Source organism: Neocloeon triangulifer, unplaced genomic scaffold (assembly GCF_031216515.1).
Source record: "Neocloeon triangulifer isolate White Clay Creek 2 clone unplaced genomic scaffold, ASM3121651v1 ptg000014l, whole genome shotgun sequence".
NCBI lineage: Eukaryota > Metazoa > Arthropoda > Insecta > Ephemeroptera > Baetidae > Neocloeon > Neocloeon triangulifer.
The window spans coordinates 5,660,209-5,685,989 of NW_026775556.1; the positions used below are offsets into that span (position 1 = coordinate 5,660,209).

At 39.1% G+C, this 25,781-nt stretch overlaps 1 protein-coding gene across 4 annotated transcripts in view; it reads right to left on the reverse strand.

Moving 5' to 3' along the window:
• The window catches only part of LOC132201091 (fasciclin-3-like), a 30,402-nt gene that overhangs the window by 2,867 nt on the left and 1,754 nt on the right, over positions 1-25,781 (reverse strand). For all 4 annotated transcript variants that reach the window (XM_059626996.1, XM_059626995.1, XM_059626998.1 and 1 more), the window contains exons 2-5: positions 3,089-3,529; positions 2,679-3,034; positions 2,440-2,587; positions 2,275-2,385 (exon numbers count right to left, since the gene is read on the reverse strand). In XM_059626996.1, coding sequence (XP_059482979.1) covers positions 2,275-2,385; positions 2,440-2,587; positions 2,679-3,034; positions 3,089-3,529 — 1,056 coding nt within the window. The remainder of the gene's footprint in view (positions 1-2,274; positions 2,386-2,439; positions 2,588-2,678; positions 3,035-3,088; positions 3,530-25,781) is intronic.

Sequence of the window (25,781 nt, forward strand, 5' to 3'; positions counted from 1 at the left end):
CATGTAAGTATGATACGGTCAAAACAACAAAGCGGGTTCACAAATTCACATTTATATTAGCCCTTTCATGACTACACCTAATTCTTTTTCTTTGTTTTCGATAACAGCTGCGTTACATACTCTCGCATTTTTGCAAAATTGTGCACCATTATTTACATGGCTGTGATTTTGAATCAGCTTGGTTTGTTTGTAGGAAAGTGTCGACAGAAGAGTGGAGATTTTATTGGACTGAATGATTTTTTGGGCAAACTAAGAGAGTCCTCTTGGAATGGGACTAATTTAAATTCTCTCCTGCCGACTCGTCCAATAAATAGATCTTCTACTTGCTCTGACAATTACTGAGTTATAACAGATGCTGCTTGAACGCTGCTAAATTTAATATCATGATTGCAGATCGAAAGTTATTATTGGTTGTTCGTTATATATATAATATATATTTGTGACAAAAATAATATCTTGCGCTTGGAAATTGGAATGTTGTTGCTGGCAGCTGCTAATACACACAAAATGTACAATCAACACAAGTCTTGTAAATTAAGTATATCAAAGAATGAGACACAATGAGAGAAGTAGTGCCTTTACAAAAATAAGTGCTAGAATTCATGATATTTTACCCATCCATCTCATGAATACAGTAACTTGAACATTTTGAGATTGCGTTATTTTGTCTTAATGAAACACTTTACAGGCTACAAAATGAAATTGATGATGAGACAGCCTTTCCACATTACATATTTTTTCTGTTGATTTTGTTTAATTTTAAACTTTTGCTTTTTTTGAGTGGTTGTTTTATCAGTGTGAATTTTTCTTTTTAAAACTTGTTACCTCGGCTAGGCTACAATAAAATTTTGTGAGCTTCGTAACAGGCTGTGCTAAGGTCTACTGCAATGAAATGTGTCTTTAAAATTAACATCGTATTACACTGGAGTGTCTTTGTCTGCTTTTTTACCGTTGGATTTGAGGTCGGCGTCGCTGATGACTTGATATTGCGGCGGTTCATCATCGTGATGGTTCGGGTTGTCGTTACCTGCATTCTTGTCTTCAGCTTCAAACTGCGCCTCACTGTTAGAATGATTCTCTCTTCCCGCTCTCTCTGCAAACACAAGAAATTTTTACTTTCAATGAGGCAAGTGTCTTTTTAATTGTATTTGTTCTTTCCTTTTGTTTTCTTTCTTTTTAAAGAATTTAGCATTAAACGTCTAGAGGTAAATAACCAGTCACCATAAAACAGTTTCCAACTAAACTCTACTGGATATTTGGTTTACATTAATCGACATTTAGTAAGAACTTGCCTTCACGTCAAAAGTAATCAAATTTCTTGTATTTTACTCATTCACCTCAGTGGTGAATCCGTTTACATCAAACGTCTTCTCCGTACGTGTTCTGATTGACAGGAAAGCAAGCAGAATTTTGTGTTTTATTTAGACTGAGAGACTCAGCGCCAAAAGAGTGGCCTCCTGTCATGAGATCGAAGGAGCAGAACGACATGCATGTGGGGGTAACATTTTTGGGAAGCATGCAAGGATCACAAATAAAAAGAGCAAAAGCCACCATTATTATAATGCTTTGAGTAAGAGAGCTAATTGTCTAAATTTCTTTTCATTTTGAGTGCATGTGACATTGCAGTGAAAAATGTAGCTTTTTGCATGTTTCAGAACATTCAAATAAATTGATTAAAAAAAAAAACATTCCAAAACAAAAAGTTTTTAAACACTGCCAAATACATTTTTTTCTTCAGAAAAGTAACAATAGATGCATGAACTAGATCTATAGAAATGACAATTATTCATAAATTTTTTCTTCTTATGTACATCTCTTAACAGCTGCCAGACAAGGACAACAAAAATTATGTTTCGGAATTGGGCGGTACAATCTTGTCTGCCAACTGAACGATGAGGGGGTCTAGGAGACAAGCATGAGTGGAATATCATAACTGTCACTAAAGTGCTCTAGGCAAAGTGCGCTCAGACAAATGATTCAAAAATATATAAATCTAAAGTATTGCAAAGCTGAAAATTAAAATTTTGGATCTTACTTTTCTGTATAATCAACTTTTTCTATCCAAAGAATCCAATGGCGAAGCAATGAAAGGACAGAAAAGTTTACATTTAGTTAGTAAGTCATTGAGAAAAAACTAAACTACAATGTTGTGTTCGATTATTGCCATTTGCCTTCAAATTTGAGGATTAATTTAGTTAATACCATGTGAGAAAGTTTTTGAAACCATTTCCAATTGATCGTTGCTTTGGCGGGGAATTAGCATTCATTACTTACCGGCAAAACACCAGCGACCAGTGCTGCGAGCGAAGAAGGTAAGGAAGATGGCTACGAACACAATCAGGACAGCCACAATGATGGCCACAATGGCACCAGCTCCCAAGTCAGCTGGAAAAGTAATCAATCAGCAAGCTGCTCAAAATTAATTTAATTTAAAATTACTTTCTTCAACAGTAGGATTAGCTTCAAAGGAGATCTTGACCTTGTAAGTCTCTGAGCCGAGTTTGTTGGTTGCTGTCAGAGCGAATTCCTTCTGCTGGTCTTCCTGCCTCACTTTGTCAATCAAAAGCTCAGCTCTGTATGAACCATCCTAAAATAATTCATGTTTAATTAATCAGTCTTGTCAATAAAAAGAATCATATAAATTAATAACATAAATAAAGATTGGAAACAAAACATACTTCGTTCATTTGAATCCTGCTCTGGTCCATCACGGTTTTGTAGGCAACATTGTCTGGAGAGACGCCATCAATCTTCCAGTCAAATCTGGGTTTCGGGTTGGCGAAGACATCCACGGAGATGATTCCCTCAGTGCCTTCCATGAATCCAAACTTGTTGACTTGTTGTCCGAATTGACTCGCAGGCTGTGGCTTGAAGAAGACGACCAGAGTTTTCTCGGTGCTCCTGACATCATCCTCAGAGAGGGCCTGGTGAGTGGCTCTGCAAACCAGTTTCTTGTTGTTGTCCTTGTAGTTGGCAATGCGGTTGTGGTTGACGGAATCCGAAGTCCTTTGGCTTTGGGCCAGGGTGTTGTTGTCTGAAATAAATAAAATTCAATACAGGGTCAAATAAATTTAAGAAAATATTTTACCAAGGAAGAGGGTGACTGTTGGTGCCGGCCTGGCACCAGAAGTTGAACAGGTCATCACCATTTCCTCTCCCTCCTTGTACTCCGCTTTGTTGGTGGTCAGATCGATTCTGGTGGGAGGGATGGCCACCGTCAATTGAGTGAATCCGACACTTTCAAGTTCAATGTCAGGGTAACTGACTGTGCAGGTGAAGTTTCCGTGCATGTTTTCCTTGACACTGTAAATCTTGATTCCGCAGTCTCCATTTTGGAAGCCACGACCAGAGTACTCGAGATCGTCCCTCTTGGTGTTTTCCTTGATCTTGATGCTGGTGGTGCCGAACTTGATTCCGCAATAGTCAATTGGCCTGGCGACCCTGCAGACGAACTCGAAGGGATCTCCAACTTTGACCACCTTTTCCCTTTCAACCTGGACTTTTGGTGGCGCCTGCGCTATGACAGAGGCTGAAACAGAGATAAAAAGACGAAATTAGACTTTTGATCAATCAAAGCACTAAAAGGGCGGGAGTGACATTTGAGTATAATTGATCCCGGTCGAGGGTCACCCACGGTACCACATTTCAATGCTAGGCCACGTACAATGAAAAGGGAAATCGGCTGACGAAAGTGGTCTATCAAGAATTTCTTTTCCCTTTGATGATGCTCAGTAACAAATACGAAGCGCGGCCACAATGCCCAGTGAGGGCTGCTCTGCCTAAGGGTATAACAATGCAAGCATTGTTGTGCATGGAGTGTGACTCAAATATTAATAATGGCGAGCACGCCTATTAACCGCCGAGCTGCACGACCCGGGCTTGTCTTGATATGCATTATGAAAATGCTAAACAAGACTGTGAATAGAAAGAAGATGTTATTTGCGTACGAGGCATTATTTAATATTCTCGGAAGTCCGGTCTGAACACGGCGTGTTACATGGAAAACGCTTGATAGTGACGTTAAGCGATATTTAAAATGTTGTCAGCGTGGAATACAAATTTGACGGGAAAAAGTGACAAATTTGGGGAAAATTATTGCTGCCTGATGGAATTTTAATAGCTTCAAATACAATAGTTTTAGTTCGGTTTTATTTTTATAGATCTTTTATCTTCTATGCCAAAGTGCTTTTTTATAATTTTGAAGCGCCAGAAATGAGCAGTTATAGTTTTCCTAAGTGCTTTTAATTCAATGCCGTGGTTACAAAAGAAAAGATTCACTTTGCGCGGGGGCAATTCATTTGGCTCACTTAACGCAAACAGTTTTGCAGTTTTAATCTCTCCAACCGCCCCTCGGTGCCTCTTGAAAAAAAGCAAGCGTGCCGAGAGCCCCTTTTGTTTTGCATACGATCTGCACTCGAGCATGCATTAGAAAGAGCGTCGGAGATCAGGCCGCGCACCCTCGCATATAACAAGTCAAATTACAAGAAAGCCGCCGTAAATTCGGCAAGACCAATCCCCTTGCGCAAGTTGTTGTTGCGTCCCCAAAGTGCATCATCTTGGTCTGGGGGGTCGCACAGGCTCCATTTCGGTAATCATCCAGAGCCGGGCGGGCCCGCCGCCCTTTTGTAATTCAATTAAATCGACCGGGCACACAAAGCTCATGACCAGTGTCGGCTTTCATTCATTTTTAATAAATACATCGACCCAAGTACAAGGAAGAAGAAAATACATCCAGGACGGATATTTTCATCTTTTGCTCCCCTTGGACGCGAAATACAGAGGCAGGGGGGAGAGAGTGATGATCTCGCACCAGGGCAGGGCAGGAATGCGCGGCGCCACTCGCTCGCCTTTGGTACAAAATCGATTTTGCTCTGGCAGTGCGCTGGCTGCTTTTTCGGGTGAAACTCGAATCAACGCTGTATATGTCGCACGCAGCCACTCTCCTAGGGACTTTCATTCAGCAGCCGCACCACGCCCATCCGTGCACAACCGACTCCGTGCAAATTTGCAAAATATGTTATGTGTTATATTTTCGAGGAATGCACCGACCGCGGCACACAATAGGGCAGTCGTGCCGCTGGAAAAATGCGAAATGGCGGACGTGCCTGCTCGCTTTTCCGTTCCGCCGTGCAAAATTGATGAATATAAAATTCACGCGAGAAAGAAATACTCATGAGAAGCAACAATGGGAACTTGGGTGAAATATCGCCGGTCTCGGCCGGTTGTATCAATTTTCTGACTGACGTCACCACTTAAGTGTATAAAAAAGCAACAAAGCGTTTTTCTCTCGTACTGCGCGTTTCCCCAGCACGATATTTAATCTTGATCGACGCACCCGCATCTCTCTTCGAGGGATGCGTGACTTTGATTGAGATTGAATTAAAACGCAAATTTATATAGGATGACATTAATTATTTGATGTTAGCCGCACGAGATTCGAAAACTTCAATATCAAATAATAATAATTTAATTAAAAACTAAATAAAACTTAAGTTGTTTTCAAAACCTGAAATTTCTTACAACGTTTGACCTGAGATCTGATTTCTGCTAATAAATAAATGATTAATGTGCTAGGTTTAAAATACCTTAATACAATTTGCTAAATTTACTAAAAAATAATAGAATATACTTTTTAACACGAGTTGCAAAATGATTTTTTTTTTTATTTCTTATTCATTGAACAAATGATACATAAAAGCATTCAATTTGTTCAGAATTCACTTTCCTGCGAAACAATTCTGACCCCCAATCATATTCCACTTGAATCTGAATAAAAATTCGCTCTGCATGCAACCCCGGAAGCCAACAGACCGACTTTCAATAAGTTTGGCCTCAATTGTCTCCAAAAACGATCGTTTTTCCCGCCTCAATTTTGCAGTTTGCTTATTCTCCCCTCGCTCCATAATGAAACTTGGCACAGCATGTACAGAAGGCGCGAACGCAAAAGGGGGCCAGGTATGTATATTTAAAAGCGCACATGCAATTTCGGTGCAGCTGAACGTAATTGAATTATTAACGCGCGAGTGTAACGTCTGTTGACAACACGCACGGCGCAACATAATGACACCCCATAAGCTCGGCCGCAGGGGTTTCCTTCATTACCGAAAGCCGCGGCGGCGGCGACTCGCTTTGCGCGAGATAAATAATCTTTGTTTGCACTCGCGGCGTCCCCCGAAGCCGTATTCAGCGCAAATCTGCCGCTGGCCGACGCCCGGCCGGCCCGAGAGGTCTGCATAAATTTGGGGCGGTGGCGGCTGCAGCTCTCTCGTGTGCCACTTTGCCCCAGTGGATGAAAATTTCGGCCAGATGCCGCCGCCACCAAGAGTAAATGCCGGCAAATGTCTCTTAATTTCGACGGGGTGCCGCAACATGTCTTAAAATAAAGCTACCCACATTCATTTTCCAAATTCATCTTTAAAATTAAATTTTAATTAAAAATTATCTTAATTGAAGAAGGTTCTTTCTACAGAGAACTTATAGAAGCTTAAAAATCAGGAGATAAATAAATAGATTTTTTTTTCTTTTGCGAGAAAATAAAGCAAACAGTTTCACAAAAAGCTCTAGATTTTCATGAAATTTAAATTTGAATATAAATTAAAGGATGTTGGAACATTTTCCACAGCTAACAATTTTTAAGTTTACTTCGAAACGCTTCATTTGCTTATGTTTCCTTTTGAGACTAAAAGCGAGACCTCAATTTCAGGGGCCATTTGTCAAGCAGTATTGGGTTTCGCGCCCCCAGAGCGAAGGCCATCTGCGAGCGTCTTTCCTTATGCACACATAATAATATCTCGGTATACAAGCAGAAAAAGAAGAAGTTGTTAAAATCAAAATAGCATTCAGTGCGCGAGCAAAGAAAAAGTGACCAAAGCGAAGCAGAGGCGCTGCGTGCGCGTTTTGTTGTCGCCGCACAAAGAGTTGCTCTCTCGCTCGCGGTGGGGTAGCTCTTCAATGGGGTAGCGCGAAAGTGTCACGTGCAGTTTTCACGAAAATAGATCTCTTTCTCTCTCGAACGGCGCAAAATGATAATTCATGTCCGGTGACGGTTCCGGGCCAACTTAGCTCGCCGCCGCGAGATTCGGGTGGGCATTGTTCGTTGCCAGGATCGATCAACAGTTTGACAAGCCGAGTTTATTATCGTGGCCTCCTTCGTTCGTTCTCGTTTATTTGAATTGGGCTGAATTCACACCAGAACTAATGTGGAAAAATAAATGTATAATTCCTGTGAACAAATTTGAATACAAATACTTTTGGGAGAATACTTCCACCTTTCAGTAGCTCTAGAATTATTTTTTCTCTTTCCGAAACACAAACTACTTTTTCTTCTCAACCACATTTAACCATAAATTTCATGACTAGAGTTATGCCTGTTATGCAATGCGGATGAAATTTATGGAATTTCAGAGCCAAAAATGTGTCTGGCTCTGCAAATATTTTCAGGCCAGACAAGACAGAATTTATATTGTGGTGATAATTCTGAAATTGACACGGAGTTTGCAACGATTTGAGTGTAGCAAAACGATATTTAGTGATAATATTTAAATATACATATTTGCTATAAATAATTTCAAATACAAAATGAAACTCAACTTTATCGATCGTTATTATAAATTTTTTTAATAATATTTTTTTTAAGTCACAAATCGTTGAAAATCATTTTAAGTCTTCCGTCACCTAAGAAATATCAAATTAAATATTTTTTCCTTTTAAATTTAACTTTTTAGATTTTTTATGCCACTTTTAATCAAGTCATTTTTGCAAATTGTGAGCGGCGAAGAGCTCGTTTTCTCTCGTTTACATGTCTGGGAGCGAAATTCTGATGCAAACTGGGTTAATTGTCAACCGCGGCGCTTCGATGCAAATTGCAGCGAGAGAGCTTTGGTCCACGTTAATGAAGAGGCAGGCTCGTCACTCACTCACTCTAATTAAAATTCAGTCCTTTCAAACCGGCGAGATTAATCCGTTGAAAACGGAAAGTCACGTTCAAATCCATAAAAGAAGCTGTGCTGAATAATAAATAAAGCGAAAAAAGGTAATATAATAATAATCCTTGCAGAAAGCAGCAAGAAGAAGTGACGTGCGAGGCGAAAAATGCCGATCCGGCCGCGCCTGCTGTTCCAACAGAGAGGAGCGAACGAAGAATAAAAAGAGAGAGACATACATCACGGCGTTAGCTCATCGCGTTGAATGTGAGAAAGGTAATCGGATCTGCAATGTCGAATGCAAAACGCGCTCTTTTCACTAGAAGCTAAAATAATATCCGAGTACCAAGATGTAATTAGAGCCCACGCTAGCCTCGGGTTTCACGTTCTTATTCTTACTCTTGCAATAAGTAGCTTACACACACTTGACCCTTTTTTGCTTAATACTTTCCTTTTTTCTGCATCCCCTGCCATATCAGGGGTTACGCGAAAATCGTCACACTTCTATATTTACTTTCCTTTGTCTCTCGCGGTGGCGCAGACATTGAGAGAGAAAAAACGACGCCATCCACTTTTGCCACGCTCCAGGGAAATTGGATTCGTGCAGAGGATTTGAATTTAATGAAGAGCACTCCACATTGTCTCCTTTTCCTTTCGCCAACTATGGCCGGATTTATTTTTGCAAAATGATAATGAATGTGTGCCGTGCGGCTTTGCGATCGCCAAATCGGATTCATTTGCGACCGACAAAGGTGAAACTGAACAGGAGATTAACAGAAAAGTTGCCGCTGGACTCGATTTGCAAAAAAATAGAAAACGCCGTTTTACCGCCGGCAATAAATACGACTATTTTGACGGTTTTATTTCAAACATAAAAATATTATAATTGCATTAAAAATTTAGCTTTCTCATTTATTGTAGGAGAAAATATCCAAAGAAATGTAAATAAATCTAAAATTTCAAACTGCAGATAATTGGACAAAATGAGTTTTTTTCATCAAAATTAGACGATTTCTTTTTCTCTCAATTTATCAAGCGAAGGAATTAATTCACAATTCTCCTCTCTGGAATTGAATGACGTTTCTCGTTTCTTTCATTGAGAAACTCGACTGCCCCGAATTTCAGAAATGCATCCCATTCTTTCGGCGCATTTTGAGAATTTCACGCAATTTATCACCGCTTGATGCCTGTGCATGTGAAAAGAATAAAACCGCGCATCGTTTATACATGAATTCACGTTAAATAAGAAATTCCGTTTCCCACAGGACTGCCAGACCGTTAATATAAATTAACATGCGAATCTGCAAGTTGTTTGATATCAAAGCTGTATTTTACAAATTGAATCGGAATCTAATAAAGGCGGCGATGCAGCCGCGAATCGACCATTACTAGTTAATTGGCGGAGAGAGAGGAGCACGCTTCAATCACTCCTCGACACACAATAATAATTCAACTTTGATAATTCCGAGAAATCTCGTGGCTCTGTAAAGAGGTCATTCTGTACTTTCAAGACCTCGTTGCACTTCTTCATATTACTTACTGTTAATTAATTTAATTGAATTTTTTCTGCCAACACATTTGCAAGAAAATGCTTTATGGAAAAACATTTCTGCGAAGCATGCGAAAGGCGAAGCAAAATTTTTCAACCCGAGTCGAAACAAGTGTGTGCAGAGCGACTGCTTGCTTGGTAGGCCAGGTTGCGAGGGATTGGGTTACAACGGCCGCAGCACGGATTCATTTTATATTTGTAAAACGACGCAACCAAGCTGCTTGCACGCATCACGACAAACAGGGAGCGGTGTGGAAAAGCGCGGCGGAAATTCTCCTCCGCCGGGCAAAATTGATGAGCAGCTCGTGCGGAGTAAATCAAAGCAAATTGTTGGTCCGCCGAAAATGGTGCCCGCACGAGAAAGGTCGTGCCGTTAGCTTCGATTTTCCGTGCGCACCCAAGTCGGTTTTGCTGGCCGCACCAGACACAACAATCCGCTGGTCTGTCGAAGTGGCTAAATTCATCCAACCGGTTTCTGCAAGTGCTAAATTCTGCCAGTTTTATGACTCACCCTGGCCGTAATAGAAATTCTGAGAGGTGATTCTGGCGGATATAATTTAGATTTAATTAAACCGGTTTAAGGTAAAATTAAATATAAATATTCAGATAAAAATAGTTTTTAAATGTTAACTAGTTCCTTATTTTAAATTTGATAAAGCTTAAACTCCAACATGATTGCAGTTTCTAACAGTGATTAACAATTTTTTTAATGTAATTTTACTTTTTTTACAAAATGATGAGGTTACCCCATCAGTTTAGAATAAAAATTTAAAAAAAAAGAAATAAACATTAAAAAGTTGAATTATGGTTTACTTCTTTCTTTGCAGGTTGTCCTTAAATGGATTTTTTTTTACAACGTAGTTGTTTGTTGGCAGTTTCTAAGCAAACAAAAAAATCCTTCTTAATTATGCACATCCTGCTCATTCTCGGTTCATTTGCTCGAGTTTGTTTGGACAAGTGAGCAATTGCTGCTTCATACTCAGGTTGCGCGTGACACTGTCCAAGTCAGCGTGTTTGCACGTCTCGGTATCTAGTTCAGCGAGATAAGAATTCTTTTCTTACACCATCATCAGCCTGCTGAGATATCTTTTTTATATTATATTTAATATTGCTGTTGGTGATAAGTTTATACCGGTGCAACGCAGGCTGTTTGCCTGCGATTATTAAGATAAAACGGTGCGCGCTGATGCGGCAAGTTGGCTCGATTCATCGCCGTGTTAATTTTGCTCTATGGAGAACAACGTCACTGATCAATGACTCAATTCGAATGATGGCCGGAAATAATGAAACGGGCACGTCTCTTGATACACAAATGCATAGGAAAAATAAAACAAAAATGCGAGCAGCTGCTATTTTTTATAATCGCGTTATTAGTCACTGCAGCGAGTGAGAGAGGAAAAGAAATAATATTTCTATATTATAGCATTGTGTGCGTGTGATACGCGGGAAGATTTTCTTGAGTCATCAGTAAATTTTACATTAAAAACATCAAGGCTGATCTTGGAATCTTGAATAATTATTTGGGCAGTAAAATTTTTCACGCATAATCCATTTCGTAAAATTAAGATGAAAAAAGTAGCCTAATTTTTCATTATTTTCCATTTTATTTGATATACTTTTATTATTGAAAAAGACATTATTTATCAAATTAAACTTTTAAAATGAAAAAAAAAATTGAATTTTCTATACACAATGGCAAATAAATAAAAAAAAACTCGGAATGGGTAAAAATTATTCACCACAACACATAATACAATTTAAGAAATGTATCCATAAGGCGTGTTTTATGCATTGTTTTCAATATCATCCTCAACAATATTTGATATTTGCGGGCTGAGGACTTGCCTTAATAAGAAACACACCCAAACCACAAGTATTCATCCTGCAAAAGGCAATCCAATGTCAATCATCCAGCACATTACTTCCTCTCAGCTGAATCAGACCCGCGATTGACGTTCGCAACAGTGAGTCAGGTTAAATTTTAAATTCACCAGGCAAAAAGTACCGCCCCCTTCAAATGTCGAGGAGAAACAAAAAATAAGTCTGTCAACCCGGTTGCAATAAAGCGCCGGTGATATTTCCTTCAACGGGCGTCTCCTATTTTCTCAGACGTAAAATAAACTTTAGAATTATTATTTCTTGCACCAGTCTTTTTTTGTCATGGAATTAAAAAAAAATGTAGTCCGCTTCGTTGTTGAATCGCCCTTTGTGCTGTGAATTCCCAGAATCGAGTCGGCGCGACTGAATCATGAAATGGGAGCGCTCGGTTCGATTCCCGTGCTCGATTGAAGCAATGGAAATGATGCACCGGGGAGTAATGACGAGAAATGAGTCAGAGTTGCAAATACGGTAATGGTGCCGGCCGACACGCCGTGAATTACTGTTTGTTCTAAGTTCCGTTATGTTTGCAGCCAGCCGAGCATATTGACAATCAATTCATTATCACTGTCAATCCTTGACAAATCAAGTCACGCCTCGTTTTATAACAAAATGAAAACAAAAAATTGTTCAAAATTTCACCAATGGATTTCTTAGCAAATCGATTAATAATTGAAACCGCTTGAGAACGTGCTGCTGAAAACGAACGAATGACCTGCGTGCGACTCTGCCGTTCAATTAGCCGCACGCACTTTTATTTCCTCGCTCGTAAGTATTTTATTGCGAGACCTGACACTTCATTTAATTTGAGAGGCCCCGTTTTGCTTTTGTTCGGCTCAACTTTGGCTCTCGTAAACATCTCATTTTGGCCCGCCTCCAGGACTATTTTTGTGCAAAATCTCCACTGAATTTTCACTTCTTGAAAGTGTCCTTCTTGGAATCAACACCAAAAGTGACAATCACAATAATGGTTACCAACAGGTTTTCCATAAATTTTGAGTTCCAGCAAAATTTGAACTCGATTGGAATGCAAATATAACTTTACTTGAGAAAAAATTTCTGTTTAATAGAAAAAAGTTATTAGAAAATGATTTGGCAGAGAAAAAGTGATCAAACCTGTTGTACAAATTGGAAGAAACGTTTGCAGCTGCACGATTATATATAAAATAATTTCAATGCATCAGCGTCAAAGAACGCCATTTGAGAAAGCTCCATGAAGAAATTACAGCATTCCTCGAATTGGAAAGTACAAAAGGTCTAATGACAAATTTAGTATGCAGCGGAGTGCTTTTGTAAATAATAGTATTCATACAAGAGAGGATAATTATTCGGCTGCGTGGCTACATAAAAACATAATAAAAGGCCTTATCTGCGCTACGAGAGTTTCATTTTAATATCAAACAATTCCATATATAAAAACATAGTATAGTTTTACGACAAGGGCGAGTCCAGTTAGAGAAATATATAAAAAAACACACGTGTGCTTCTGCTGGAAGGAAACTCGAGCCGTCCAAATTTCTTCAAGAGAGCTCGCCGGCCGGAACCTCTCCCGAAAAGGCAGAAGCCGAGAGATTTATATTCTGGTTAATGGGTCCACTTGGGGACAACGTCAAATTTGTTGACTCAAAGTGGCCCGTTAGGATAATGAATGAGGCAGTGGGTCATTCATTTCTTATTAAAGTCGTTTCGTCATTTGACTTTATCATCCCAGGAACGTTTAGTTTGAATCACCAACGAGATGAGCTTCAATGCATTAGTAATGACGACGATAATTATAATGGAAACTGTAAAGTGGCTATAGAGCTGGAGGTGGGTGTAATCACCAGTTATAGGATGTTGCTCAACCCAAGTCTACAAAAATACGGACATTATTCAAGAAGGTAATGTTTCCATAAATTGTGAATTAATTATATTTAATGAAAGAAGAATTAATTTAGAGCACTGCAGGAAACGTCATAAATTACAACTATTTGTTAAGAATAAATAATTATAAGCCTACTAGAGAAAATTAAAAACCATATAATTGTAAAATTCTAGTACTCATATTTGGGGGGGGGGGGGGTTACTTTAAGAATTTTTAATTACATTCTTTTGGTCAGTAAATCACTTCTTTTGAACAGATAATATATAAAGATAATCCAATTTTCTTTAATATTTTATTCAACGAGCCAATCATATTTCAAATCAAAGCTTTTAAAGCTTCATTTCTACTAATTAGGAAATTTTCAATTATTTAATTCTATAGTAAATGACAAATTAATTAAATCAGTTTTTTTCCATTAAAATTTTAAGCGCATAGATAAATAATGAAAACTTAATTACTAAGTAAAGAAGCTATTAAACAAAATTAAAATTGATATGAAATTGTAGCAATTTTTACACTATGTTCGGCAGGCGCGAAATAAATAGGCAAAACCGCTGGCTGTTGCGTGATAAACGCCGGCGTCGGTTTATGCAAAACCGCTGGTCGGCGACCGCAATTATCAATGCATTGGTCGGCGACGACGACATCATCTCGTCACCTACACCCAGCATCTCTCTCTTTTACAACATCAGCGAGGAGGAGAGCGGCGCGGGCGTCGGGTTACTCTGGTAATTGGCGGGAGATTTCCCTGCGGTTCGGATGGAAGAAAGGAAGGTCGGTTGGTGCGTTGCTCCGACCATGTTGGATTCTCTCTACCTGAGAGAGATAACAACTGACAGGTGGCACGGAGGGGAGGGCCGATTTTCGTTAGGGCCCCCGATTTCAGGTGGAACAAAAAACGCTGCCAAGCGTGCAAAGAGCAATAGACACCTCTGCTCGTCTGGCTACTTTGGAATTGAAAAAAAATCCAACAATCCACTGCCCACGCCGGATTCTCTCGCGTCGCAGACTGCAGTAATTCGCGGAAATGGGCACTTAATTTATTTGGAATATTAAGTCCACTCGGCGTGTGGGAGGCGCATACTTGCTCCGCATAAAATTGTGTGTGTGTGTTGTTGAGCAATTGTTGCACCCGGGGCAGGCATGACTCACTACGCTTCACCAGCTCCCAAGGGCCTACTTTTTCTTCTTCTTTCTGCAATTAATTTGAGCGAGCTGCCTTTTTCTAGTTCAAAGTTTTAGGAATTTTTCAATCGCCCGGCAACAAATAAAAAAAAACAGCACAGCTCGTTGTAATCAATAAACGCGGCGCAGCGTAAAAACAGTTAAAAGTTTGGCGAGAGCGAAAATCAGCGCAAGAAGCGTTAAAATTGAAGGAGAAGTGATGCAAAAGTTGCGCAATTTCGGCCGTTAAAAATTTGCTTTATGGCCATATTACTTCCTTTGAACAACCTTGAGGCTCTCATTGCCAAATTGATCCAAATATTGAAAATGAAACTTGTATATTTTGTAAGGTTCAGGCATCAAGAATATATATTAAACAACAAGGAAAAAGGGCTAATTTAAAAAAAATCCAATACATTAAAATCAATTAATTGTAAAAATAAATATAAGTCCAAATTATTCATTTACGAGATCATTCGTGAAAATATATTTTTCAAACATTGCCCAACGTAAATGCTTTTTTAAAAGAAAAATATTGGCGTTTCAAACAAAGAGAACGTGTTCAATACAAAAACAAGCGGGTAACATTGTGGCCCATGAGTCACCGTTTGCCCTTCTTTCTTTCTGTTCGATAATAATAACGGCAACAACTGTCGGCTTCGTGCCGCGTGTACGTTGTACTTGTCGCACACGGATTTATTTGAAAATTATTATTTTTCTCTTTCCAACGTACAGCGCTTAGCAACGTGGCGGAAACGGCCGCAAAACGGCCAAATTTCAGCGGCAGAGACATACAACAAAAAGCTCTCTTGGTCGCTCTTTCAATGCACGAAAGTGGGAGAGGTAAATTTCGAGTCTCTCGTTTTTTGTACTGCACACGACGACGGCGAAGAGAGGAAGGGTTGGAAACAAAGCCGACCACTCTCTCACCTACACCGCACTGCACGGATATGTAACGTCGCCGCGAGTACACTAACAGGTAAACGCGCGCGCAGGTGAATCGCGCTTGCCGACATTACATGCGTTCAACAGCACTTGAACAGCTCTCTCGAATAAATAATTAAAAGTCGAGGGCGCGAGACGCAAAACCACCAACGCTGTTGCTAAATTCTAGAAAATTTTGTCTTTTTTTTTAAACGGGATAGTTTAAGAAATCTTCAGAGACAAATCATGAATAAATAAAAATTTAAATTAATGAAATGTTAGCTGTCATCAAAGTAAATGTGTTAAAATTGGGATGAATTTTGTCTTTTATTTATACAAATTAATCAAAGAAATTATGGCTTTAAAAATAAACAAATTATCATAATTAATTTATAGTAAACTGTTTTTCAGATCGCCGGAAGATAGTAAAAGAATGAATTTATCAAATCTGCATAATGGAAGTAATTATAAAAAAAGAAAGAATCCATCAGAATCAGTCAAACATTTTAGCTCCACTTCATTAAATATAAATTGAGCATAAAACACTTATTTTTTTATAAATAATTATCTTCATGTCAAAAACTGCAATAGAAAAATAACCAGTGCCGAATTTCGTCTCCGAACTTGACCACAGGAAAGGGAAGAGACGTGTCCTTGGCGGCGTCGGACAAAGAGGAAAAAAATGTCCATTGATTTGCTTCTCTCTGTTTCCGGCCGGCGAGAGAAGCGTCGTAGTGATGGCGAAAAGCGATAAGATCGCACGCCGCGACAAGAGCAAAATAAAAATGAGGTGCGCGCATGAAATTTGCAGCCAGGTTTATTTCTTTCCTCTCCTTTTCCCAGGGGGGACACGGCTGCTGACTTTTATTACGGCGGCGCCCCAGGAATGGCAACGAGGAGCCGCTGGATAATTCAACGCGGAGGGAGCCGAAAAGGAAAGGAGAGGGTCCGCCCGAGTTCATTAAGGAAATTTTCAGTGACGGCAAACAGAGGCAAATTAAAAGTGGTTTCGATGAACTCTAATTTTCTCTGTATATATAACTGGTGACAGAAGTGAGGAGGAATGCAGCAAGTAACCCATCGAGTTGAGATGATAATATTTCAAAATAACTGCTCGCCTTATTGTGCTAATGGTGTCGAGCGAGCGTTCATAATATGCGGGTTCTTTCTTTTCTCGACTCTGGGCCGTTTAGCAACTCGATCCGTCGGTCGCGCCCAGCATTTAAAACAATTCATTGTCAAGCGTTGAAAAGAAAGAAAAACCGTAACACACTTTTCGTCGGCGGGATGCGCTTTTTCGCTGCCGATCGCGATCAGCGAGCAATAAGAAAAAATTGCATGCGTCTTGAGCAACATAATGAGAGAAAATCGATTCTGTTTCTAGGACAGTAGGAAGCGGAAAAAACTATAAAAGCGCAGACCCATATTGGTTGGATATTAAATAATAGAAAAATATTCCAAAAATATATAACAGGCTGTGAAGAGGGCAATTTATAAACTCGATATATTCCTGCAGTTCAGTGAGAGGCATAAAAAAAAATTAACTCCTAATCGTTACTTATAAAAATTTAATTCGAACGAAAAATGTAAATTATATTTAAATTATTCCAGATTTGACTTGATAGCGCTCCTGTGGCGTTTTCTTGGAATAAAAAAAAACGCATCAAACGATAAATCCCTGCAAACATGATTTCACTTAATTAATATTTCAATTTAGAAATCTGAATAATTCACGCCTAGATAAGCGACCTCTAGAAAACTATGGTGAAAATTTTCACAACCTGAATACTTGCACCGCTTATGGAAACAAAAAATTTGCAATCTGATTGAAATTAATTTGATGCAAATTCCGTCTCGCGCTGCACTAGCAGGATTTCCAATCGCACTGATCTTATCAAAAGCTTTGTACGGAGGTACATCGATTAGTGCGCAATTTTATGCCGCGACATATTCGCACTCCTGCTTTTCGCTGACGGTGCGTGTAATCCTGTTTGGCCGATTTCCCGCGCGCGCGGCTGGGCAGTTGAAAGGGTTCAACGGCACCAACAATGTCTCCGCGCGATGAATTCACTCTCCAACTCACGTTGTAGTGCGAGCGCAAGTATTGACCTGCCCGTGTGTATTAACTTGTCACGAATGCCAAGAGCAAATATGTGCCTTTGCAATTAGCACGCCGCGCGGGTACAAATAAGTCGGGACGCGAAACCTGCCAGCAGGAAAGGAAGAATCGAGACGAGACGTGCTCACAAAAAGCCGCGACACCTGATCAATTTACAAAATAATAAATAATACAAAGAGGTGCGAACCCGGCTGGAAAATAACTGGTCGGCCGAGGTCACTCGCAGTCACAAATGTAAAGGTGTCCTGTTCATTCGCGCAAAGTGACACTTTTTGCCAAACGCAATTGTGTCATTGTTTGAGCAGCGAGTCAGTCGTGTCCATTTCTCTATAAATGGAGCACGTTTTCGACGAGTTACATTTCCACAAGCGAAATATTTAAAGAAGGGATTTTTTGTTCTTTTGACCATACTTTCACCTTGATTATTTGTCGATTTACTTTCAAAATTTTCAATTTCATACTTTTTTATTAGCTGCTTATTTTATTCATCTAAATAATGTACAAATTTAAAAAAAAATTGATAAAAAAATAATAATTCTGCCATATTTTATTTCTTACTCTTATTTATACAGCTTTTGTGCAACAAGATTCTTTTTTTCGATAATGATTCCATCCCCCTTGGAGCGAAATATTATCGGTTTGTTCGGGGGCAACATTCACGCATTATTTGCACAGAAGGAACGTGAGGTGCTGCCAGCAATTTTTTTGTGTACCTTGTCTGTCCGAATGCTGCTTCTTCTTTTTATTCGGGGGACGATCAATCTTATCAGTATAGAAAGGCTATAGGCGGACAAAGCGAGCAACCCTTCTTTTTCGGCGCACGCTCGACTGAATCAAGAAATCGCAGAGAGATGCGCACATACAGAGTTGGAGCAACAAGAAAGAGTATGTCGTGCAATTAGCCATGCCTGAATCGAGTTATGGATTTTTTGATGCACCGTCGGCGGCCGAAGCGGATCGGAAAAAGTCGAGCCGAGTCAAGCGGAAGAATTCACAATCTTGTGATCAGCCAGCATGGAGTAGAAATAATCCGTGCTGATCGATGTTTGACAAGAAATTCTGTGTACGCAGCAGAACCGATCGAAAATACAAGTTTCACTATTTTCTAACTCTCTTTTCGCGGCTGAAAAAAATGTTGCGATTATGAATCAATTTGGTCTGGTTGCACTGGTGGTGCCAGAGGCTAATTAACCATGTGATAAATAGCAGCGGCGGCTCGTTAGGTGGAGAGCGCTTTTTCTGGGCCACTTGTAAATCTCCGAGCATTGAAGCGCTGAAGAAGAGAATCTTTAAATCTGGGTACTTAATCTCTATAAATAGTCTATGAATGCAAATGTCGGCAATAAATGGTAAGATTTTTTTCTCAGCGTTTTCAACTTCTTTTTTATCATACGAGTATATGATGAGATATTAAAAACATTTATTTTCAAATATTTTTATTTACTTAATTATTGATTTTAAACAAAATGGGATTGTATCAAGTGCCAAATAAACAACTGCAACAATAATAAAATAACTAATCAATAAACTGTAAGTTATTTTGAGATTTTAAGAGAGTATTATTAATTTTTTTTTTGGCATTGTTGATTTCAGAAACGGATACAGCATGGGTCACTGCTAGTTAAGATGATTTAGATAACACTTGTCAACGTTTTTTGCTTCAGCAGCTGAAGGAGCAGGAAACTAACACCGAAATTGTTGAATATCAATCATAGTTAAAAAAGTAGACAGAGCTTGATCTGTTTTGAGTAACTGTCAGTAACAAAAAAACCTTTCTTTTTTATGTGCTGCATCAAATGGCTCAAGTTTTTCTTATCAATTCCATTTGCAATTTATTTTAGAATGGCATAATTTAGAAAGTTTTCGTGGTTTTAACTAAAATTATCTAATTTGCGTGAAAGACAAAATGGTTTGAGCATATATTCCAAAGTTATTGGCTCTGATATTTGCCATCAGAGACGGACGCTCGCACGCGTGAAGAAATTTTCTCTTTGTCGCGACCTTTCAACTCTCTCTGTAGTTTGGAGCCGCGATTATACACCAATGAGCATTATTTTATCGTTAGGTTAAGAGAAATCTTGGGCTGGAAGCTCACTCAGTCGGACCACTTAAGGGAAATCACGTCGTTATAATTAGTACAGGAAATCAAATAGTTGTTCATGATGTGCATTTGAAATTTTGAGCGGCTTAATGCGTGTTTACTGCCAGATAAGCATTCGAATGTTGGGGCGAGCGTTGCATTAACAAGGGCTAATGCATCTCAGACGAAAATAAATTTGAATGCACATGGCATTCCGTGTGTGTTTGCGCTGCGTGTGTGATAATAGGCCACTCTCGTTGGTGGCTGCCATTCGAGTGGCCCCAATGAGGGGAGGCGGGCGACGCGAAGGGTGCACTAAAGCTGCTGAGCTTTCAGAAAACGCCCCGAGCTGCATAATCATCCAAAGCGAGCGAGAGAGAAAGAGATGCATAATGAATGGTACTTGAATTTAGCCGCTTTTTATTTCAGGGTCGGCGCCACTGCATTGCGATGTGAAACTTCATTTGAAATTGAAATCGCGCACCACGACTTTCTTTACCGAGATTCTTGTGTGTTGTTTAAAATTTATTTCTGTGCCGATGAGAAGCAGATGCAAACCAACTAAGTAAGCGCGCGGTAAAGGCAGCTAATAAATCACACGCCGCCTTCTTTGGTGCTAACTTCTGTGCTATGCTTCGGTAATTAAAGCGTCAACAAGGCAACTTCGTTGAGCAAAAAATAAAATCCAGCCAGTTTTGTTTTTGCCGCTTTACTCGAAAACCGGATCGGTTAGCGAGGTATTTAGTTTCACTCAACTTTTTCAACGCTTGACGAAAGAAGAAGATGCGCCTCAAGTTGTGATGCGTCATTCTTTGGTTTCTCCGATGAATAGCGTGGTTGCCAAAAGTTAGCTCATAAATCAAATTTGTGGTCTGCCGAACCAAAATTTGCTTCATCAATTAGGGCGATAATTAAATCTGAGCAATATTTTTTCTTTATTACATAATTTAGTAAAAACTGAAATAACTAGGAATAGAACATTTAAGAAAATCATTAATTTGAGGTTTAATTTTACTAACAAATTGAAAGGTGTAAAATAAATAATAACCAAAAATTATGAAAACTTTGAGAGAAATACATTTATTTTAGAAAATTTGAACTTAATTAAATAAAAAAAAAAGAATAATACGCACCTTCAAGTAAATAACATGATTTTTTTCCGAAGACTCTCTTGAAAAATTCTTCTTTTGTGTACTTTATGTTTCTAATAAATTGGAATCAGTTAACAATTTTGAGGTGCTGGCGATAATTGAGGCAGTTTCGAACGAAACCAGGACTGACAGTTTTTGTTGGCATCGTCGGAAATTGGCTCAATTGATAAGTGCAGGTGCAACAATTGCGGCGGCAACGTTGACGGCACAAAAGAATTGGCTGGCGCGCGGATAGGGCTGAGCGGTTTTTTTGTTCCATTTCGCCCGCGCTGCACCGCTACAATGGTAATTGGTAGCGTCTATTTGCACCGAGGCATGAGAGAAAGATATGAAGTAAAAAATAATAACAATCGCAACGACGCATCTTGGAGTTTGCTGGCAAGAGAGAGGTCGTGAGCTCATCATTGCCCGCGGCGGGCAGTGAAATTAACGTGACCTACAACCGCCCCAAACTATAAAACCGGCCCAAGAAAAGTGAACGTTTATTAGAAAGAAAGTCTCGGTCGAAATTCAAATCACACGACGCCACCGGCAAACAGGTGGGAAGAAGAAGTCTTTCTTCTTTTTACTCCTCTTGCAATTAATTTTTCTTCCACAATGGTACAAAACTCATTCCCAAGCGAGCGGTTTTAGAATAATTGAACTGTTATTTCGATTTTTTATCTCCGCCTCTGACTTCTATGCATGCAAATTGCGGCGTGTAACAGGTCAGCCGACCACTTTTTATCTCCTAGCTCTTGATGAACGGCTGCGAACTGTGCTGCTCAAAATCTGTGCGAGTGTGGCCAGAGATTCCCACGATACACAAACAGAGAGTTTGAGTTGGTTTGTTGTTTTATACACTCGGTTGGTGGGTGATAAACTTTTGGACGGATTTAGGCACAGAGGAAAAGTCTATTCTCAGAATCCAGCACTTGCACAGTGGGTAATTAAATGATGGAAAATGGTTAGTAATGGGTTTGAAGTTGACGCATTATTCTTTAAGAATTACAATATGAATTTTTTTTAATTATTTTCGCGCTACTGCAATATGGGCTAATAATTATCCTGCCTTACAATTAGTCATATCGAAATTCTATTTTGCTCTATAAGTCTGTAAATGTTGAAGGTCAAATGATTCAACGTCATGCGGAAAGTAAAGAAACCGCACATATCACTTTTGGCGCTCTATTCACGGATGTATTTGACCAAACTTTAGAGATGTATACATTTGACTAAATTACGGTAAAGAAGAAAGAATTTGCCGCAAAAACATATTAAAACTATTTTTGCTTCCAGTCTTTCCAGTTAAATATTTATTTTTGTGTAACTTATGATTAAAATAAAGACGTTTTGCTTCATTTTTCTTTTCAAATTCAAGCGTTCAAGAGTTTTAAGATTTTGTTCAATTAGAACGGTCAAATATCTCTGAAATGTAAGCTAAAATTTTAATATTCACGATTGTTCTGACCTATCTCTGCAAGCAATAAATAATGTCCATCTAAATATATGTTCACAAGTTTCTCACCACCTGCTTTCCTAGCAAAAAATGAGCATATATCGTCGCACCAATTAAAAAGCAACGACCGCAACTACTTGAAACAATAGCCGCCCTTTCGGCTGCAAAGTTGCTTGCATATAAATATATTCAGAGGAAAACCGCCAATATGCTCATCAGTGCGCTTCTTGCGGTCAGAAAGAAACTCGACCTGCAGTTTCCTCTTTAATCAGAGAGCGATTCTGGCAATACTGAAGTGTAGCAAGTATCAATGTGGGTCAGTGCATCCATCGATCTATCTAGCCGCACATACATCTGCCCGCAGCGAACAATAGGCGCGACGAGTGCAGCGTGTCCCTTTCTCCAGGTATAGGCATGTACTGGGGCATGGCGAAAACCACCATCGCCAATCGGCGAAGAAAGAAAACGCCGGCCATGCCTGGTTTGCTCGAAACTGTACTTCCTATTTATTTTATGCGCGGCCGCTTCACTTCCTCTCTGGCTAACTGCAAACGCAGCCCCCGCCAGCACGCTAGTGCAGCAGGCCAAGCGTTAAAAAATGTAGCACCCTTCAATTCGGGTGTGGCCTTGCACCATTTTTATGATTTATGTACAATTCTCACAGTCACTTTGTTCATGTTGAAAAATTGGAAAAAAAACCTATTAAATTTTACACTGGAACCAAGTGAGAATTATTTTCACACGCCATGAAAATAATCATTCGTTTTTTAATTTTTTCGAACTCTTTGTTATTTTTCCCTCTATTTGAAGTTGATAAAGAACGATTTAAAAAAAAAAAAAATTTTATAAATAACTTCAAGTCGGAATTTCAACTTCAAAATAATATTTCTGAACATTGCTTCTGCGTAATTAATTTCGTTTTTATCATAATTTTTTTAACATAAGCTGCTTTTCACTCTTTTTCTCAAAGAGCATTAGTGAGAAGCCTTCTTAACGTATCAAATTCTATTTCATCATCATTAATGAGAAATTTTCTCGCCAGTTCAGGTTTCTCTCTGGCTCCCGGGTGGAAAATGTGCCGATTCACCGTCAAGGGTAAGCCAACGTTTTTGTGCGGATCTGCCGAGCAACCTGCTCCTGACTCTGCCGAGTACATACGTAATCAGCGACCAAAATAAATATTACGTACCAACATGTGTGCATAATTATATTTTCGTCTCCCTTCTTGTTGCGGAATGGCGCGAAATCGACACCGGAACATCTGATCTGCGAGCGCGGTCTGGCGCGATTATGCAAAGTGGTTTTTATTGTTATGACACTCGAATTGAGTTTCAAGCAAGACACTCCTTTTCTAATAGAGCGGCAATTAAAGTGGGTTGAGCGTTCTTCAGAAGGAGACGAAACCTATTGAAATTGTGGGGACGCGGTCGTCACGGGCCGATGAAACGCAGGTCGGCTCTCTTCCAAACACATTCGGAATGTTTTGTTTTGTATTTTTTTTAATTCAATTTTAAAAGAAGTTATATTCAAATCGATCAAATAAACGACAAAACGAATGGAAAAAATCATTGATTCGTATCATAAATGTGCTTATTTTATCAGTCGGTATCGGTATCGTTCTGTATATTTGCCAAGGTCAATGAATTAATTTTATCGCTTCTGATTAAAGTCAAAGATAATTTTTAGCACGCATCGTTGGCAGTCTTGAACAAACAAAAGTTCCTGGTCAAATGAATAAAGATCGAAATTGATAACAATAAAATTCGTTTCCTGGAATCCACCTTGGCGTTTATCATGTTTACAACTGCTTGACAAATAACGTCTTTCCGGCAAACCACTTTCATCGGAATTCCGCGACCAACCTTGTCTCACGTGTGCAAATTATGAAAATTTAATTGTAACGCTTGTGCCGCCACAAAAGGTCCGCGAATTTTCACCTCTGATCTGAAATCGCTTGCTTTCCCAAGATAAATTTCGAGATAAGAAAAAAGTTTCGTTTGCATTATTAATTTGAAGAAGTGTCTCTTCGGAGAAAGGAGTGAGAAAATGCATAATCCAACCGACGCACTTTCGAAGCGTTTCACTCGCGCTGCAATATTTGCCGCAATACATCTTCTTGTGGCATTTTTTCGTTTTACGACCGCAGCTGGTACGCAACACTTGGTGAAATATTTTATTGACTCGCAACCACCATTAATTACTCTGGCAAAATCTTATTTATCGCCACTTCATTTCAGCTGCAAAAATGTGCAGCATCAATTTTCACGGCACAATTCCGAATCGCAATGGGCGGTCGCAAAACCAATTCATTTTGATCCACATTCTCTCTGATTTTCATTAATTTGTACAGATTTCAGAGACACGTACACACAAAAGCCGATTTTTAATTATCTTGCCCAGGTAAAAGCATGGACGCTGAGTTTTTTTGTGTCTCTCTCTTGATATGGATGTGGATTTCGTGATGCACAGACACGCAGTCACTCATCCAAGATAATGACGCACAGGCCACGCCAAACAAAACAATCACCTTTTTAAAGCGGCCTGGTCGTCACTCGCAGGTCTCAACGAAATGCATAAATATCAAATATGCTCAAGTGATTTGGCGAAATGCACAAGTATGCGTGTGGGTGTGGTAGGCGATTCCCTTCTAGAGTTAAAGACCGAGTCTGAAGTCGCTCGGTCTCGCTCGGAAAACACCAAAGGGTATATTTTTAACTTCTTCGTTGGATTTTTGTTAACCTTTCACAAGATTAAATTAAATTTCTTGGATATTATTTTACCATTTAATTTTTTTTTTCAATATAATTCATTCTAAATTTAATTCCGAGTATTTAAAAATTTATATCATTTGTTTTTCACCAAAAATATTTGGAATTATTCAAAGTTTACATCAGTGAATGGCGAAGTTGAATGATTTTTATGTAAGTAATCTATTTAATTCACTCCATTGTATCAAATTTAAAAACTAATTCCAATGCTAATTTTAATTTTTACAACACTTCTAAAAGGTTTTATTTTTTACTTTTAATTTTAATCGCGAACAAAGGTATATTGTCTTCACAAAATGAAACCTATATAATCTTATTTAAGTTCATTAACGCCAAAAGGTTTCAAGACTTTAAAAGTTTTTTAATTCCAACCCAGAAATTTGATTTCAACCTTTATTAACCTTGCAAGGCCTCTCATCGCGGTCGACACCTACACCAAATTTAATAGGATTAAATATAAAACAACTCTGCTTTTGTCTAACAACTGCAGATCAAAAGAGGGATTACGAACAAAGCGTGCGTCACTTGCATTAGCTGTTGTTTTTTTTTCTGGTCATTCTCCGGTTTCGGTGTCCAACATACGTCACCAAATTCGATTTCTTTCATTTAATTTTAATTTTCGTCGACCAAATTGAAATTTTTTTAATCTGACTTAATCGAGAAAATAATTTCACAATTCTCTAGTTTGGAAGCGCGAGGAGATCTGAATTTTCGTCTTGCCGTGCCAACAATATTATACATTTACACCGCTGAAGGTTAAAGGGTTATTCAACTTGCAACGACGTGAAATTAACCTGAGGCGGGCCGGCGAGCCAGGCAGGCAGATAGTGAGCGAGGAGGCTTTTTATATTTCTTTCCTTTCCATCCCGGCGCTGCGCTGCCTCGCAACAAAAACAAAACCCGAAAATACACAACTCTCGTGTC